The sequence below is a fragment of the Cyrtonyx montezumae genome, unplaced genomic scaffold (assembly GCF_038088225.1).
Source record: "Cyrtonyx montezumae isolate F1298 unplaced genomic scaffold, pur_monq_1.0 scaffold_70, whole genome shotgun sequence".
Taxonomy (NCBI): domain Eukaryota; kingdom Metazoa; phylum Chordata; class Aves; order Galliformes; family Odontophoridae; genus Cyrtonyx; species Cyrtonyx montezumae.
Window position 1 is genome coordinate 41824 of NW_027072079.1, and position 18001 is coordinate 59824.

Sequence of the window (18001 nt, forward strand, 5' to 3'; positions counted from 1 at the left end):
AAAATGGGCACCTGGATCCGGAGAGGGCTACGCAGCCCTGTCCCAACCCTGCAAAGCTCTCCTTCCTTCCAACAATTCCCCAGTTTGCCTCCTAGAGACAAAAATCCCCTTGGCCACGTGGCAAGCTGGAGATGCAGTCAGCCATGGAGGAAGCCTAGCCAGCTGTGCTTACTCAGGACCTCGCATGCTTCCAGCCTTGGACGCCCATCAAAGGCCCAAAAATCAGCACAATACAGCTGCAACAACAACCCTCCCTGCTTCGTCCACCCCTGTACCGTCACAGCACAGAGCTTGCTCCCACAGAGGGCACCAATAACATGCCAAGCCTCTGAGGCATTACTTTCTCCCTTGGAGCCCCCACAGCAGGCACTATACACGACCCCAGGCTGCTCCAGCCCCTCTGGGCTCCCAAGCTCTCCCCATCCAGGCAAAGCCTCACCAATGGTCTCAGGTGGTCTCCTCTTCAGAGAGGGGGGAGCGCTCTCCTTCCGTGTCAGGGGGTTCTTGCGGCGGTCCAGGCACTTCCTGGGCTTGCAACGCACCTTCAGGTTGGGCTCGGACGCTGTGAGTGGACAGGACAGTCAGTCCCAGCCCCACCATGGGTAGGGGCAAAGCTGGACTGACTTGGTGGGGTTAATTCTCAGCTCCAGGCATCCCCTGGGAGCAAGCTCGATAGCACTGAGGCAGGAGTGAGGTGATGTTGGGCCCCAGCCTTACCTGTCTTCCGCAGTGGAAAATGCTCTGGGGGATCAAGAGAAGTGCTGGGGACCGGGGACAGGAAGGTGCTGAGTACAGGAGGGGAAGGGCCCTCAGGATCCAGAGGCTCCAGAGACCTATGGGGAGAAACCTCATCACACATTCTTCCCTCTTTGCTGAGATGATTAGCAACGCCCTGACTCATCCAAACCCACCACCAAAAATGTTTGCAGGGTCCTGAGCAGCTGCCCTGTGCTGGGTGAGTCAGACTCCTCGAGGTGCTCTTGTTTTACCTGTATGGCATGGCTGGAGGGTTGGGGTTGCTGGTTCTTTCCAAAGCTGCTGCCTGCTGCTTCTTCAGGATGACCTCAGCCAGTTTCTGCTTCACCACTGTGCTGGCCACGGCACCTGCAGGCGTTGCATGTCGGTGACTGCCAGCTGATGGCACGTGGCTCTGCCTATCCTGCACCTCAGCAGGAAAAATATCACTGGAAATCTATCAGCATCCCGAGAGAGCTCAGACTCAAAGGGCAAGCGGGCAGCAGGCTCATGGAAACGGGGACCAGTTGCACTCAAGTCTCAGAAGAGCTCTGCACCTCCAAAAGCTCGGCAAGCTCCTGCAAGCTCGTGATGCTGCAGGCACTAGATGGCGCAGGGAGATTGCAGCAGCAGCAGGTTTGCCCTCCTGCATGGTGCAAACCTTCCTGCCCAGCACTCAGCACCCCCCGACCTCTCCTTGTGCTCCAGGCTGGGGTCTGCCAGCTCTGGAGGGCAATTTGTGCCTTGCCCTGTGCATGGGGTACCACAAGCACCTCTGGTTTGGGCTGCAGCACTGCAGTGGCTGTTGGGCACAGTGTAACATCAAAGCAGGGATCTATTGCCACCACTTGGCTGGCATTAATAGGAAGAATACAAAGGACAGATCCTGGCCAGGGTGCAGCTGCTGGGTGCAGCTTGCTGCTCACAAGGGGCCAGCCTTCCCCACGCTCTTTTCCTGAAGCATGGCTCTTTGATGCTCAGGATAGAAATGCTCAAACCAAGAGCATCCAGAGCGTGGCCTGGCTAAGGGCAGCATTTTCTGCTGGGCTCCTGCTGTAAGTTGCTCTGCCCTCGCTCCCTGTGAGTTTGGTCCCCCTGGTTTTGGGGAACTGCCTCCATGGGTAGAGATGTCACGTGGCAGAAAACAGCGAGGCTCTTACTCCGTTTGCTTTTGTCCTTATTGAGGATCTGCCGCAGCTCCTGCTCCTGCTGCCCAGGCTCTGCCTCACGGTGTGGGGTCTCCATGGTCACCTGGGAGAGGAGAGGGCACTGTCAGCACCAGGAGACCTGGGGCTCCGTGCCACGAGGATGGAGCATCTCTGCAATGGACCGCTACATCACTTTTGGAAACCCAGTGGGCTGACAAGGATGTGTTGTTTCACTGGAGCAAACTGGATGTGTCTTAGTCTCAGTTCAGAGGAGGTCATGAGGATGCTCAGAGGTTAGAGCAAAGCTGAGGGGATAGGGGAGGTTCAGCCTGAAGAAGGCTCTGGGGAAAACTCAGTGCAGCCTTCCAGTGCTTAAAAGGAGCTTACAAATAAAAGGGAGAGCAGCTTTTCACGCGAGCTTTTCACATCCCTGGAGCTGCTCATGGCCACAGATGGGGCCCTGGGGGGGCTGACTGAAGGGTGGGAGCAGCCCAGGGCAGCGGGTGGGCTACGGGGACTCTGAGGTCCTTCCCACCCAACCATTCAATGTTTCTGTGATGGTGAAAGGACCCTTCCAACCCAAGCCACCCTACGGCTCTACGATCCTACGCTGGCAGACATACACAGCACCACGAGCTGCACGCTCGATGGGGGAAAAAGTGAATTATTTTACAAGTATCCATACCCTGACGTGCTGGTGGGCGAGCTGCTCCACTTGCTGCTGGTGCAGGCTGGCGAGGAAGAGTTGGTGCTGCAGCTGCTGTGTGTGCTTCAGGGCCAGCAAGGCCGTGTCGGAGCCGGGCTTGACAACGCGCTGCCCGATGCGCAGGTCCATGGGGACGGCCTGGGGCACCCGCGGCGAGGTGCACGGGGTCACAGCAGCTGTTGGGACACAAAGCAGGGTGCAGCTGGGTGAGGAGCAGCACGCAGAGGGGTCCTCCTGTGCCTCCCACCCTTGGGAAAGCAGTGGGATGGGGATATCCCAACAGGGCAGAAGGGCACTGCGAGGAATGCGTCCTGCTGTGGGGAAAAGGGATTGCCACATCCCGTGTGCTGCCTGTGAGAGCCTCATCCAGGCAGAAATCCTGCACGTTATACACCCCTGGAGTGCCTTGCAGACCTCTCTGATGGGAGCAGGGCTGGAAGGAGCAGTCTTGCAGCCCAGATGGAGCCACAGAGGCATTGGGACATCACTTGCCACCCGACAACCATCCCATTGCCACCTCCAGAGCAGCCACATCCAGCACAAGTTGCAGAGGATGCTCCACACTGCGCAGCACGAGCAGGTGGGAGGGGGATGAGCGAGCACAACAGCAACTGAAGGATGCACAGACACCCCCAACGGACCTGTGGCATCCCCCCCCCAAAAAAAAACCACACAGCCAAGACAGCTCCACGCTGGCACTGCAGCACAGGAATGAAAGAAGCTGGAAGCAAGCAGGTGGGAAGGAAACCCAGATGCATTTGCAGGGACCAAGCTGCTGCGGGCTGAGAACTGATTGTTTTCATAAAGTAGTGAAGCAGGTCAAATTAAAAGAAAGAAACAAACAAAAAAGAAAACCCAACAAAAGAAATGCAAATGTTATTTTTATAGGCAGAGAACCACACCCTGTGCTGTGCAAATCTCAGCCTCAACAGCATCAGGGAGCTTCTGCTGACGACTGCAGTACTGCAAGGAGAAAATCCCTGCAGGCTTCAGCCCCGTAGTGCAATGGGGAAACCCAGCAAAGCCCCAGCACTGCTGGGATGTCCTGCAGTGCCTGGCAGGCAGAGCTGCCCCATATCCATAGGGCAAACGTTTCCCTATGCTGCAAAAACCCCTGGACGCTCATTCCCAGCCTATAGGAGCTGATACAGCCCCATGGGGGGGGGTTGACCTGGTTCTCTTCATCTCTTCGATAACCGCCTGGGATTTCATTTGTCTCTGGCTAATTAGTTCTAATTGCTACAGCCCGGGTGAGGGAAATAACAGCTGGAGGCTGAAAGCTGCCGAGCTCCCACGCCCCGGGCTGGAGGGGGTGCACTGCGACCCCCAGCCCATGGGGTAAGATTCAGACACATCAGATGAACCAACACAAGTTACTCTGAGCAAGAAGAACCCCCCCCCACACACACACACTCTGCTCTCAGCCCTAAGCTTTGCTCTTCCAGCTCCAAAAACGCTGACATCCTTCACGGTGCTGACAGCTCATCCTCTGCTGCCTGAGCGGCTGCGGTGCTCGCTGCCATCTCTGCAGAGCTCCAGCCATCTCCCAGCTCCAGCCATGCCTGTAACATCAGCGATTTGGAAGGATGTGAGTGATAAAGATGCCTCCTCCTCGCTCCCCACAGCTCCCATGCCCCGGTGAGGAGGAGGAGGAGAAGGATGCTCGGTGGGAGGAAGGCTGCAGCGCTCTCCCAATGCACGAGGATGGGCTGCAACGAGCAAAGCTCAGGGTGGGAGATGGGGATTTGCACCCACCCGCATCCCTACAGTGGGATGCTCCCTATCTGCAGCCCCATCCACCCACCCTGCTGCGTGCCTCCGAGGGACAGGAGCTGCCAGCAGCACTGACACAACTCCACGTACAGCCTGACTGCTGCTAACAGCAGCCAGCTACTGCTGAGAGATGCCTGCATTGCCCACCTTCAAAACAACTTGGTTCAGGGAGACAGGGCCCCAGTTCCCCTCGAGAATCCGTGTGAAGCAGCAGTGAAGTCAGAGAGTGAAAGACCACTCATTGAAGCTCTCCACTTTGTCGTGCAAGTCCCGCTGCCCTGCTTTTATGCTGCCCATACAGAAAGCCACGTTAACAGATGGCAAGTCAGCACGCTGACAAAGGGTTCGGTAAAGCTCCCTTCATTTCTCCCTGCTGGAGATTTCATTTTTACTGTTTGTAACAACGCATTTCAGGCACCAGCAAAATAACAAGACATATCATTGCTTGGCTCTGAGAGCTGTGTGTGTGCAGGAACACCCTGAGGAAGGGGATGGGGAGCAGCCCAGCAAACTGCAGCCTCCATCCCCACAGCTGATGGCATCCAGAGGAGCTCTCAGAGCAGTTCCTCCACATATGATGCTCCAAACACCCGGAGGGATCTCCCCACACAGCCCCAATCTCAGCTGGACGGTTTTATTCTCACCCCTCCATCCCTCTGCTGCTGAACCAGGGCAGAAAAGGGGCATTTCTTCTATTATTTTTTTTTGTTTGAGCCATTTAGAAAACAAACTCCAAGGCAGCACAAAGGAAGGAGAGGGAGGAGGGAAGGCGTGCGCTGGGGGAGAGGGAGGCCGGGCAGGCCAGCAGCCAGAAAAACAACTCCTCACTGCCTGCCCCAAGCCAGGAAAAAGGCAGTCGAGCATCCCCACAGCCAAGAGGCACCAGTGCTCTGCACACCCAGTGCCAGTGCACAGCTGTTTCCCAGCCTCCCCCCCCCCCCCCCCCCCAGGGCAGCCACCCACCCCTCCTGCAGCTCTGGGTGCCCCCCCTCCCCCCCCTTTCCTTCCCCGTGGGCTGCTGGGTTCAGCCATCCGCTCCCTCCGTGGCTCGAATTCACGTGGGGTGCACTGCTGGGATGTGAGCCAAGAGCTACAGCTCTCCAGAGCTCCGCATGACGGGGGCAGGCGGCCAGCAGCACGCTCCTCCTCTTCCCTTCACCCCAAGGAAGGGCCCTACAGCCAAACCCCATCCCACGAGGGCTCCCAGGGGGCTGCCCCCATCCCCAAATCCTCCTGGAGATCCATGCGAGCCCCCCCCCCTCCCCCTCTAGTGCATGAGGAGGCAGAAATCCCCATAGGGGGGATGACACCAGGATGCCCCAAATCCACAGCAGAGCCACCGGGGTAGGGCAACACAAGCATGCTGCTCCCAGAGAGGAGGATTCGGAGCCAGGCTCCTCTCCCAGCTGCCAACATTTTTTCCACATATTATTTTTAGTTTGCAAGAACATTCGCATGGGAAGGCCGGCGCTGAGCACGTCACCCTGCCACCCAAACACAGCCACAGCACGGGGACCCAACGCTTCCTCCCCCAAAAAACACAGCCCAGGAGGACTTTGGGGTGCAACGTGAGCACGGCACTGCTCGTGTGCAATGGATGGATGGGGGGGGAAGGTGCTGCTGAAGTTGGCACTGTCACGACCGTCCCCGTGCCAGCCAGGGTTGTTTTTCTGGGTCACTGGGTGCAGGCAGGTGGCACAGAGGGAAATGCAGCTCTGCCAGCGTGCCTGGAGGAAGCTGAGGAGGAGAAAGCAGCGTGGAGGCGATGGCCCAGGGCGAGCGAGCCCGTTGCACAAACCTTCCCCACCTGCGCAGGTCACACCGTGACTCCACCTTTCCTCCACGGGAAGGGGAGATTGCAACAGGCCCTGGGAAAGCTGCAGGGTGAGCGTGGATCCGTGAGGGTTACAAGGACTTTCTGAGCTGCTTTTTCCTGCAGTAAAGCCTCTGCTTTCTCTGCTCCCTCCTCCGTGGGGTGATGCCTGCTGTGAGCACCCACTGAGCATTGCATTTGGGGCACAGAGTGGCAGTGATTTTGTGTGCATCACGTTCTCTGCTGGGGAAATGGGTAACCATGCTGCTGCAGGTAGGTGGACAGACAGCCACCCCCTGGGGGAAAGCAAAAAGCATCACCATGAAATCTTTGCTTCGGTATTCCCCGGAGCTGCAGTGCTTACAGAAAGGGGAAATAAAGGCAGAGGCAACCAGCACAAATGCACAGAGCAAAGCAAGCAGGGGTGAAAGCAGTCCTTCACCTCCGGGTCCTGCAGCACTGCTTTGTCTGTGCCTGAGCTGCAGCTAAAAGCACTTTTTAAAACCCCTTTCCCATCTTCTGTTGATGAGCTGTGAAAGGTTCAGAGTTCAGCCGGGTTGAAAAATGCGTGTGATGAAAAACATTCCTCCGAAAATAAAAGGAAAAGGTCTTCTCCAGAGCCACGCACAAGCAGCAGAAATTAGCTGGAGGGGATTTGTTCAAATTAAAAACACTTAAATAAGAAACCACACACACACCAAAAAAAAAAAAAAAAAAGATTATGTTGAAATAATAACATTAAGATCACAAAGCTGAGACTCGAGCAATAGGAAATCCTGGAGCTGGGGTACCTCACATAACCTCTGCAGCCCCTGGGGCACACGCACTGAGATAGTGGCTTTGATTACAATGCTGCTCTCCCCACAAAGATGGGAAAAGCATCACCACCCCGTTATCTTCACCCCACTACAGAGGGGACGGACGTGGCTGTGGGTGCTGCAGCCCCGTGGGGGTGCTCCATGTGCCCCTCTGCCTGCATAGACCCCATGAAATTGGAGCATTTGGGGCAATTTTCTCCTCCCCAGCCCTGCAGGAGCAGCATGGAGAGCTGATGCTGGCTCCAGCTCAAGGGTTTGATGTGGGTGGGTCCCACTCCTCCCTACCAGACATCACATTCCTGCTCCAAAACACGACGGGGATGATGCATGTCCATGATGAGCCCTAAAGACTTTTTCCATAAGGGCATCACTGTGTATTCCCTTCACTCTGACTCTTGCAAACTCCATCTTTTCTCTTTCCCCCCCTCTCCCCAGCAGAAAAAATCCGAGACACCTGACGATTCAAGCCTGGCAGCCATACCCACCTTACAGAACCTCGCAACCAAAGCATGAGCCACGATGCGAAAGCAACACGCCTTGAACCAGCAACCCCATCACACACACACACCTGTGAGCAAAGCACATCATCGAGGTATTTCCAGCACCTAAAATCAGAACCTGAGCTGCAAACGAGAACCTACGTAAGGCAGCAAACGGCCCAGGGCTGGCTAGGATGACTCTCACCGGTTATTTGCAGCTCGTGACCTTTGAGTCAGACATTTAATAGCCCTCCCTGGAATTTTCTCCCCACAAATACGTGCAGTTACGTTTTGAAACTTATGACTCCAGGACCCAAAATCTCACAGCTCGCTGCTCCGCTGGGGTCGGGTTGTATTGCACCGGAGCAAAACGCTTTGCACCTGGAGCTGCTGCTTCAATTGATGCTGGCAGTGAGCTGGGAGATGCAGAAAGCCTAGCTTTATTTCACTAGGCTATCCTTCCCCTCCTAGAACACAAAAGGGGAAAGAAAACCACATCCACCCCAGCAGGAGCACGCTGTGCCTGCAGCATCCTTACAGAGCAGAGGACACAAAGTGCTGGAGGACTCGTGAACCCTCCGGCACTCAGCAATGCATTCCTGCTCCCTCCTGCTGCACGTGGGGTGCAGCAGCCCCTGCAGCAGGGATGTGGGTGCCCACAACACAGTCAGCAGCTCGGGCAGGAGCTGCGCAGGTGTGTTTTGGTGTGCCTCTTCCAAGGCAGCTTTTCAAAGTGCTCCCAAATCCACACTGTGGGATCGGCCTCCCAAGGGGCAAAGAGGATTGCAGGTAACCCCCCGCATCACAGGATTACCCCCAAAGCCCCAGAATGTATTCCCAGCACTGAATTTTGCTGCAGGCGATGCTTAAAACCAGGCAGCTTCCCTCACACTCCATGCAGCTCCTGCAGCATCCCCCATGCTGCCCCTGTTCCACGCTGGGGTGGGGGGGGAAGGCTTTGAAAACCTTCAAAGCACCAACCACATCCCTGCAGAGGCAGATGGGCTTGGAAACCTGCAGGGCCAAAGCTGGTGGTGGTGGGTTCGGGTTTAAATTTGAGGGTGCTGAGGTGCAGGGGCAAAGCTGAGGTCACAGAACTGAACCAAGACACGGGGCAGGCAGCACAGCACGATGCAGCATACACTGTTCACTTTTAACTGATTTCTCTGCCAGAAGGACCACGTCCTCGTGAGCAGCACCCTGGCACAAGGTGGGGCTGACAGCTCGCAGGGCAGGCGTAAGATCTATCCCTGCCACAGACAGACAGACTCTGGCTGCAGTTTCCACCCACACCAACCCCATCCCAAAGAGCAGCACCCAAACCACCCCTGGGAAACCTCTACCCCCACTGTTTCCCCTGAAATCCAGGATCAAAATAGCTTTGCTGAAGGGGAAGCAGAGGCTGCCAGAGTCACGTGGGCAATTTCTGCTGCTGGAAAGTGCCAGGAATCAAGGAAAGTCCTCAGCCAGAGCACAGGAAAGGAACCAGCCCTCCCCGAACCCCCTCACCTGGTATCACAGCTTGGACAGGATCTGCTGTGCAACCCACAGCATCGTGCAGCTCCTCACCTTGCAGGCACGGATCCCAAGGCAGCAGAAGAAAGGGTGAGGGTTCACAGCCTGCTCCCAAAGCCTTAAACCCCACCAAGCCTCGCAGGAGGAGACGAAAGCAGACGACGTGCAGCAGCTCCAAGCAAGCAAGTCCTTCTGCCGTGCCCAAACTCCAGCACCCCGGCGTCCTCCAACAGCACCATCTCCTCCCGCAGTGCAGGCTCCAGAAGGAGACACGGTCCAGCCTCAGCACCACCGCCCTCCAGCAGTGCTCCCAGAGCTTTGCTGAAGCTCTGGCAGCAATCCCTGCACCCGGAGCAGGTGGGTGCAGAGCCCCGAGCAGCACGCAGGACGCCTCGCCTTCCCTCCTTACATCAGCACGAGAGGATGTTGCCTCCGTGCCAAAGGAAGCAGAGGAGAGATCAAACGATTACATAAACCTCTCCCTCAATTACCAACCGTTTGCACAAGCTGAGGAGAGCGTTCCCAACCGGTTTGGATGGTGGCAGCTTCGCTCTGGTGCCCACAGCATCACTGGGGTCCCCCAGTGACACTGTCCCTGGGTGCACGAGGCAGCTGGGTGCAGCATCCCACCCAGCTGCCAGCACTGCATCCCCTTTGCTTAAGTCCCTCCAGGTTGCAGCAGCCTTGCTTAGCACTGGGTCGCTGCTGTGCTGTCACCAATGTTTCAGCTCAGCCCTTTTTATTTTTTTTAATTCCCTCCTCATTTTAATTGCTGCGTGCAACACAGCGAGAGCCCAGCTTGACTCATAACCCCCCAGGGAGGAGCTCGGGGCTCACAAGCGGTGCCTTTGCTTGATGTGGAATTGCTGAGACAAAAGCCTCGGCTCCCACAATACCCAGTGACTCCTCAAGGGGATCTGCCCTTTAATCAAGGCCTTTCTGCAGGCTGCAGAGAAGGAAACCCCTTTGGCAAGCACTGGCCGAGGTCCAAAGCTGGGGATGGAAGCCAGATTTGGTCATGAAAAAAAAAAAAAAAGGGTAAAAATAACTCAAGCCCGATGCAATACAGAAAACAGGAGAGCAAGGAGGAGCAGCACAGGCATGGCACCTCAGGAACTGGATGCACAGGGAAGCAGGGCTCACAGTGCCTCAGCATCACCTCCAACCAGCAGTGGAGTTGAGATGTGGGTTTTAGGGCAAGAGCTATTTATGTCAGAGGAAGGAAGCCACAACACTTTCAATTTCCTGCACAGGTATACTCTCTTCTGCTATGCTTTACCCTGGGTCCTCACCAAGCTGAGAAATATATCCTTGAACTCTAAGCTGGTGCAGCAGGGCAAGGCACAGGCATCAAACCCTCAGCACAGAGGACACTGAAATGTGCCTGGATCCAAGAAAACCTCCCACTGTGTCACAGGGACACCAGTGGCAGCCACTCTGGGTCAGCACAGGTACATGTGAGCAGCTCCTTGAGCTGCTGGGCTATGCAGCAAGGGTTGGAAAAGCCACACGAGGCAGCAGGGTCGGGTCTGAGCAGGGTTCATCCCAGATCTGGTCAGGAAAGAACAGGAACAGCATGCACAGAGTGGCTGCAGGACACGGGTGTCCCCAGCAGCCAAAGCAGGGCTGGGAGGGTGCAGCAGGGCACGCTGGGTGCTCACGTAGGGGATGCTGCTTCAAATGCTGGACTAATTCCTGCTGCTGAGCTGCTGGAGGAGGAAAAATAGAAAGCAGAGCTCTAGCGAGCCCAATGCAGCAGCATTAACCTTGCACCAAGGAAGGGATGCTTTCAGTGATTCCTTGGTGGATTTGATACCACCACTCAGGGTCGGAGCTGGTGGCAAAACCACATCCCCACCCAGGACCCCAAACATCACCAAGCACCTCGCTGGGTGCACACCGCAGTGCTGCACTCAGCCCCGAGGATGCTCGAGGCTCCAGCAGCTGCAAGAGATCCTCCCAACCCCTTTGGCACAGTCACTCCCAGGAATCATCACACATCCCCGTGGCCAGCGTGCCCCATGCAGCCACCCTGCATAGCAGGACCAGCATGGCAGAGGTTGGAGGGAGCCCTGGGATCTCTCCCAGCAGCTGCAGAATGAGGTGCAGCTACCACACCCCTGTGGTTCTCACGGGCAAGCAGGAACCTTGGCACAGCCCCATCTCCCTGGCAGCCAGCCCCATCAGGCTCATTAAAAGCAATTAAGCCAGAGTGGGTATTCCCCAACTCCCCCAAATCTTCTTCTCCTCCTCCTCCTTTTGGTGATATTGCTATTAGACAAAATAAACAGGGCAGCTTTGCGTGGGCTCGGGCAGGTGGCTGGCACCCGGACCCAACACAGCAGCAGGTGGAAACAGCAAAGGAAAAGGGGAATGTGCAACACCATGGGTCATAACGAAGCTCGTACCCCAGCTCATTCGTTTTATCGCTGGAGGAAGGATTCCTGCTTCAGCCTGAAGTGATGGTCTGTTGCATCAGCATCCTGCGCTGCTTTTAAGCTGCTTCACAGAAGGACTGATGCTCTCCCCCCAAAAACAGGGAGGAAAGAAAGCAATGGCCAAACCTGAGCATCGCCTCCTCTCCTGTGCTGCATCCTGAAGTCAAGCAGTGCTTCCACGAGCCCAGAGACCTTTGTGTTTTGTGCTAGTGCAAGGAGTGCTAGTGCCAGGCACTACTGCACACCTCCTGTCACCAGGAAAAGCTGGGACCTCTGCAGGTTGCTGGCTCTGGGCTTCATCAGGTGCTTGGCAGGGCCACGGGGTGCCCAGGATGGATATCACACACAGGGAACACAGCTTAAAGAAGACAACAGTCACACTGCGTCCTGATTCACCATGAGACAAGCGAAGCAGAGAGCCCAGAGGGATCCTCAAAGCTTCCTGCTGTATGAAACACGAGCAAAGCTTTTCCCAGTTTGAGGTTTATTGGTGTTAGGAGGACTGAGCTGGAACAAATAAAGATTGTTTGCCACCTTGGTGAATTCTGCTTCCAATTCTTGGCACATGGGAGCCTGTCCCCCTCTGGCAAAGCGAGGAGCTGGGATTTCACGTGGCCACAACCACTGCACTGGTTTTGCAGCACGTTCATAACCAGAGCCACGTGCTAAAAGTCCCCTCTGCCCAAAAAACCCAGACCCCCTTTCCAAAGCCCTATTTCTTTATCACAGGGAGGTGATCCTTCCCCGTCCCCCTCACACCTCAATGCACTTTCACACCTTCCCAACCCTGCAGCCCTGCCTGAGGACGAGGCCAGTAGCAACCAACCCATCCAGGCTGCGATTCTATGGCTCCATGATCCTTAACACCACTTCCAACCCAACCATCCTATGGTTTTATGATCTTCAAGGACCCTTCCAATGCAAGCTGTCCTATGGCTCGAATATTACACAGCAGCCCCTCATCCTGGGCATAGCAGGACAGCACTTCAGGGCCTCGTGCGCAACGGGCAGCCAGCAAAATCCCCTCCCCCACCTCCCCCCCACATCCCTTTGAGGCAGAAAGGAAGAAGGCTGGAAACATCCTTCCTCTCCTCCGCACAATACGATGGAAATAGCACGGGAGGAGCGGCGGAGGCGGCTCCACGCAGCCCCAGTGCCTGGCCAGCAGCAAGGACTGCATGGCCAGCAGCTTCCTGCCATTGTCCCGGCCCCGTGCAGCTGCACCCAGCCCCGGACAGCAAAACCAGAGCCAAACTCAGCTCCAAGGGGATTTAGGAGCAGAAAGAAAGCAAGATGTGATGCACAGCCCAAGCTGCCTCTTTGCCAAGTGCAAACCCTGCCCGTGCTCAGACTGTGGCCGGTCTCCCTGTGCCCAGCATGGGATGAACCTCTCTCCCAAAGCTGCTGGGCTTTTCCACTGCACAGTGAGGAAAAAGAGCATGAAAAACAAAACCAACAAGAGAGTAGAAGATCCTTCCCTTGCATCCAGCCTGGGAGGTGAAACTAAGCCCTCCCGGGGAACAGGTTCAACACTAAATCCTCTCTTCCTGCTCCATAGGAGTGGTGCACGTGCCCACCCCGCACATCAGCAGCCAGAAAACCCTGCAAGCAACCCAGACCAACATAAACCCACTGCTTGTGAGTGGGTGAGGCTGGCAGAAAAACCCGCAGACTCAAGAAGGGGAGAAACAGGAGCAGGAAGAAGAGGGACAGCACCAACCAGCCCCGTGCTCCTCCACCAAGCTCAGGGCAGCAAGGGCTCTGCATCCCCCTGGCCCTGCCCAGCCCGAGCTGTCTGTACCTGTTGCAAAGTGGGACCAGGCACTCTCACAGCAGTTGCTGCTCACTGCACTGCTGGCATCCCATCTGCAGCCCGGCAGCTCTGCTCCCCAAAGGTTCCCAAGTGCATTTTTGTCCCTCTTGACGTGTTAAAAATAGAAAGCAGCAGCCTTATTGTCCTGCAGGCAAATATAGAAAGTTTACATCCTCGCTTGCTCAAGGATCTACGCAGCACGGGCTATTCTAATACATCAGAAAGCTCTATTCACAGAGCAAAACTTGGGAAATCGGCACGTCCCTAAGAGAATTGGATCCATTCTAGCACTGAACAGCAGCAGTAAACCCTCCCCCCCTTCTCCCTCTTCTCACTTCCCTGGCTTTTTTCAGGCTTTTATGCATCTGCTCATGCTGGCCTCCGAGGAGGGTGCGCAGGCTCGCACGGCACTCAGCAGAAGAACGCACTGCCCCAGTGCTGCCCTCGCAGATGGGAAAGCAAACATGATCCAATCTGGGAGTGGACTTGTCACTGTCCTCCCTTAACACTTTCCAGCTCCAGACGAAGCGTTGCTGCAGGGAAACCCACGGCACGGTGAGAAGGGAGCTGGGGGATGCTGCATCCCTCCTGCTCCAGGCTCCAAAGGGTAAAAAGGGATCTGCACGCTCCTTATGGACCCCTGAAGGGAAAAGGCAGTGCTGACCCCAGCAGCAGGAGAGCGCTGAGCTTCCCCATCCATCACCCTTGCTGACTCAGGAGGGAGGGGGCCTCAGCTTCATTCTTGGAAAGGGAAGATTTCTACGCAAGCTCGGCTTTTCCATGAGCGTTTGGGCGAACGCAGCGCACCACTCCCCTCCCAGCTGGGACAGGGCTCCAGATCCCATTTCATTTCACAAAATAATAATAATAATAATAATCACATGGGAGATGAGGAATGCTTCAGGTCACTTCCAGCTCCAGACACGCTCCCTGCCTTCTGCAATGGCAGCTCTGAGCAGGGGGCTCTCCATCCTTCCTGCAGTGCTGCCTGACGTGGAGATGCAGCAGCAGGATGGAGAACTGAAAGGGTCAGATGCAGTGCTCCACGAGAGCTGCCTCGGGCCCCCAGCAGCACAGCAAAGCCCGAGCAGGGATGGCAGCAGGTCCTGTGCTGCATCCCACGGTGCTGCCCCTCGCACCTGCTGACTCCAGGGATGTGCCAGCTCCAATTCAGAGCAGCATTTAAAAGCTCGTTTCTGCACTTGTGCTTTGCCACACGGCAGCTTGCTGGACTCGGGTAGCAGCAGTCAAAGCCAGGAGCACTGCAGGCACCAACCTGCTCCAAACAAGGCACCCTCAGGCCCTGAGCCCATCCTCCTGGGGGTAGGAGCACCCCAACAGGAGGCTGATATATCACCAACACCCCAGCAAGCACACTGCTGCAGCAGTAAAGCTGCAAATATCCTCATGCAGACACAGCAAGCACACTGAGCATAACTCACCTCACCTCCCCCCCTCCCTTCGCCCCAAAAGAAAACACACACCCAAAAACAGAAGGAAACCAGGCAGGAAAAACCCAATGGTCATTCGACAACTATTCCAAGCCTCTCTGATCCCAGGAGGGGGCTGCTCTGTGTTCTACCACATCCCCACAGCCATGCCACAGCTGCCCCATGTCCTCCCCCATGATCCCATGCCAGCTGCCAGGGTCTGGTGCACCAGGGCTGCTTTCTCCTTGTTTCATACCGTGCACATCTCAGCTGGCATTTCAGAGCCAGCCCAGTGCCAGATTTCTCTCTGCTGAGCCAAGGCACTTGGAAATGCATGACGACTTCAGCAGATTAATTGGAAACACAGCCTGGGTGTTGCAATCCCAGGAATGACTCCAATTTCAGGAACAAATGTTTTCATCTCAAAGTGGGAGCAGTCACCCAAGTGGAAGGGTGCATTTTTGTTGCTGTAGCTCACACCCCTCCGCTGGTGTTGGGGTGGGATGGGAGCAGCACTGTGTCCTGATGGGGCGGCCTCACGTCACTGGGAGCTGCCGCAGGGATTCTTGATGCTCCAGTTGGCCCCCAAAGAGTTTGCCGATGTTTTTTCTCCTTTTACAGCAGCACATCTTCTCTGCAATGATCCACAGCAAGAAGTGGGAGAACAGGAGGTGGAGGGGTCCCTAGTGCAGGTCACCAGGTCCCCGAGGGTGGCTGCAGGGTGAGAAGAGTCCTCCTGTGGTTCAATCTACATCCTAAGGGTACGTTCCCAGTTCTTGCATAGGTGACTTTCCAAAAAGCCACTTACCTCACCTAGAGCCCAGCAGGACCTGCTCCACCACTTCATTCTGGCTGGAAAAGATGTCCCTTGGCTCTTCTAACTTCCATCCTCACACATAGAGCCTCTCATCTAAGCACCAGAAGGTCTCTGCTGAAGGCTACAGGAGCTCAGAGATTCATTTTCTGGTCCCACCACCCTTGAAGGAGACTCTTCTGCTCCACATTGAATGGGTGGTGACAGCCCAGGCCACCACTCTGGAGGAGATGCTGGCTGCCAGGACAACTCCCCAGAACCAAGCCCAGCAACAGGCCAAGCAAGAAGGGACCTACTCCCACAAGGAACAGGGCTGAAGCTGGAGATAAATCCCCACAGGACCATTCACTCCATCTAGTGGCAAGCCATCCCTGTGCTCCCATGTTATTTCTCCTTCTCTATAGCAATAACTCTTCCCCCCTTCCAGGAGTTTCAACATCAATTTGCCATTCCTTTGCTCAATGCTGTTTCCTGCCAACCTCCCATGCTCTCTAAGGTGGTCCCTCCACAGCCATCACAACTCTTGAACTCTCACTCTCCCTTGGCTGCCAAAAACGAAGATCTGCCACGGCTCAGCAGCTGTGCAGCAGCTTCCCTGCTTCTGAAGCTGAAGGTGATAAGCAAAGAAGAAAAGCTGGTCTGGCCAGAGTCCTGGCAGGGACGTCAGCTCTGATAGCCTGATGCCAGAGCTCCAGCAACCCAAGAAAAACAGTGTGGGCTGTGGAAAGGGCATGTGGCTGCTGCTGGAGAAGAAACCAATATGAAAATCCAGGGATGGACACGGGGAGGAGCCTGCTTGCTCAGCTCCTGCAAGCTGCAAACACAGCTAGCAGGCACTCAGGTGGGAAGGAGGGATGGAGGTGCTGCAGCTGCTTTGCTGAGCCTGTGCCTGCTGCAGACACGGAGCAGTGGGTCCATTTCTGATTTGGCAGAGGTGCAGCAGGCCTGTCCCACGCTGAGCTGAGGATATGGAGCAAGCGTCAAGCAAGAGCGGCCTGCCTCACGCAGACGAGATGTGGGCTGGGATTTCAGCTGGATAAAAAGCATGCTCACCTTCCCAGCTAACTCGCTCCTTGCAGGTCCCATTTCTGCTAGCTGCACCTCCTCCTCCAGCTACTTGGCCTCCTTCAGCAAAGCCTTGCCAGAGCTGGAGCTGGACCCAGAGCACTGCACACAACCCCGTTTCTCAGCATCCCACTGGGCAGTGAAAAGCTGTGGCAGAGACACCCAGGGCTGTGCAAATTCCTCCTGCAGCCCCTTATCCCAGTCCAGGCCTAGATCCACCTCCCCCAGCCCCAAATCCAATTTCCTTCTCAATCCTTGCCTCTCAGAGCAATCTTTTTCTCTACGAAAAAGTCCCCAGCCAGAGTCATGGCCAGGGTCTTGATTTTTCACTTGCTGCCACGAAAATGCTAACTCCTCTCTTTGCTGGTGCCAATGGAGCTGCAAACACCACCAAGATGCTCTCACCTCTGCACTGCACCATCCTCACATAAACCACACGCATCAGACACCTTTCTGGCAAAGCATCTTCAGCACACTCACCCATTAAGACACATCCCAGTGCCATCCTCATCCACAAACCTATTGGAAACTATTGTGACCAAACCCTTGCATCAAATCCATGCACACCGTGGCTTTTCTGCAATTCATTTTGATATTCTGACAAAACAAAACCACCAGATGTTGTAATGAGATGCCACTTATGGAGCTTGGCTCATTCCAGAGCCTCGTGAGCTCTGCATTTGGGGCAGCCCTCTTTTTCCCCAGCCAAGACATCTCTATGCTAAAAGCACATAGGAAAAGCACACGGACGGTCTCCCCTCTTCTAACCTGGGCTTTCCACATCAGCTTGGCGAGCTCTGACCAGATTTCACGCCTCACTCCCATGGTCTGCAACACCCAAGTTGTGAGCAGAGAGGAAAAAGCTGCACAGATGGAGGAGAAAGCTGTTGGGTTACGCAAGGATGCCCTCCAGCCAGCAGCAGTGCTGGGAGGCCTCCTGCCCCAAGCCAGGAGATAAGGCAGCAGAAGGGAGGACACGCAGATCCAGCACACGCCCAAGCTCACGCCAACCCCAGCCCACAAATCCTTCTGCAAGTTTCTCAGTCCCACCTCCAGATGTGCCAGCACCCCGTCCTACACCCTGTGCCCCTCCCAGGCTTCTCCTCTGCCACACCCTCCACCTTCTTTGCTCACTTGGCAAATCGTCCCCGACGCGTCTGCGTGGTGTGAAATGACCTCGGTGTGCTAGCCAAGCACTATCACTTGTTCCCATCGTTGTCACAGGCCATCATCCAGTCTGAGCTCCTGCAGAAAGGAGAAAACCTCCACCCAACAGCACAGTTACTCACGGGTAAGCCAGACCCAACAGGACATCCAGCCCCGACAGCACGGTCTCACCAAGAAGGAAAAATTCCTTCCAGCTCCCTGAGCTTGACAGATCTTTCAAAGGTTCATCACTGTCGCTGTTATGAACCCACACCTCAAACCACAGACAAAAAAAAGGCAGCCAACAA

The 18001-nt window shown here is 55.7% G+C and overlaps 1 protein-coding gene across 9 annotated transcripts in view; it reads right to left on the reverse strand.

Moving 5' to 3' along the window:
• HDAC7 (histone deacetylase 7) overlaps positions 1-18001 on the reverse strand; it is a 59621-nt gene that overhangs the window by 8299 nt on the left and 33321 nt on the right. For 7 of the 9 annotated variants that reach the window (XM_065751449.1, XM_065751447.1, XM_065751446.1 and 4 more), the window contains exons 2-6: positions 2569-2765; positions 1896-1986; positions 990-1104; positions 718-833; positions 440-562 (exon numbers count right to left, since the gene is read on the reverse strand). In XM_065751449.1, coding sequence (XP_065607521.1) covers positions 440-562; positions 718-833; positions 990-1104; positions 1896-1986; positions 2569-2765 — 642 coding nt within the window. Of the gene's footprint in view, positions 1-439; positions 563-717; positions 834-989; positions 1105-1895; positions 1987-2568; positions 2766-8981; positions 9064-13226; positions 13654-18001 lie in introns of those variants that run through there. The other 2 variants (XM_065751453.1, XM_065751454.1) reach the window with 2 other exon arrangements.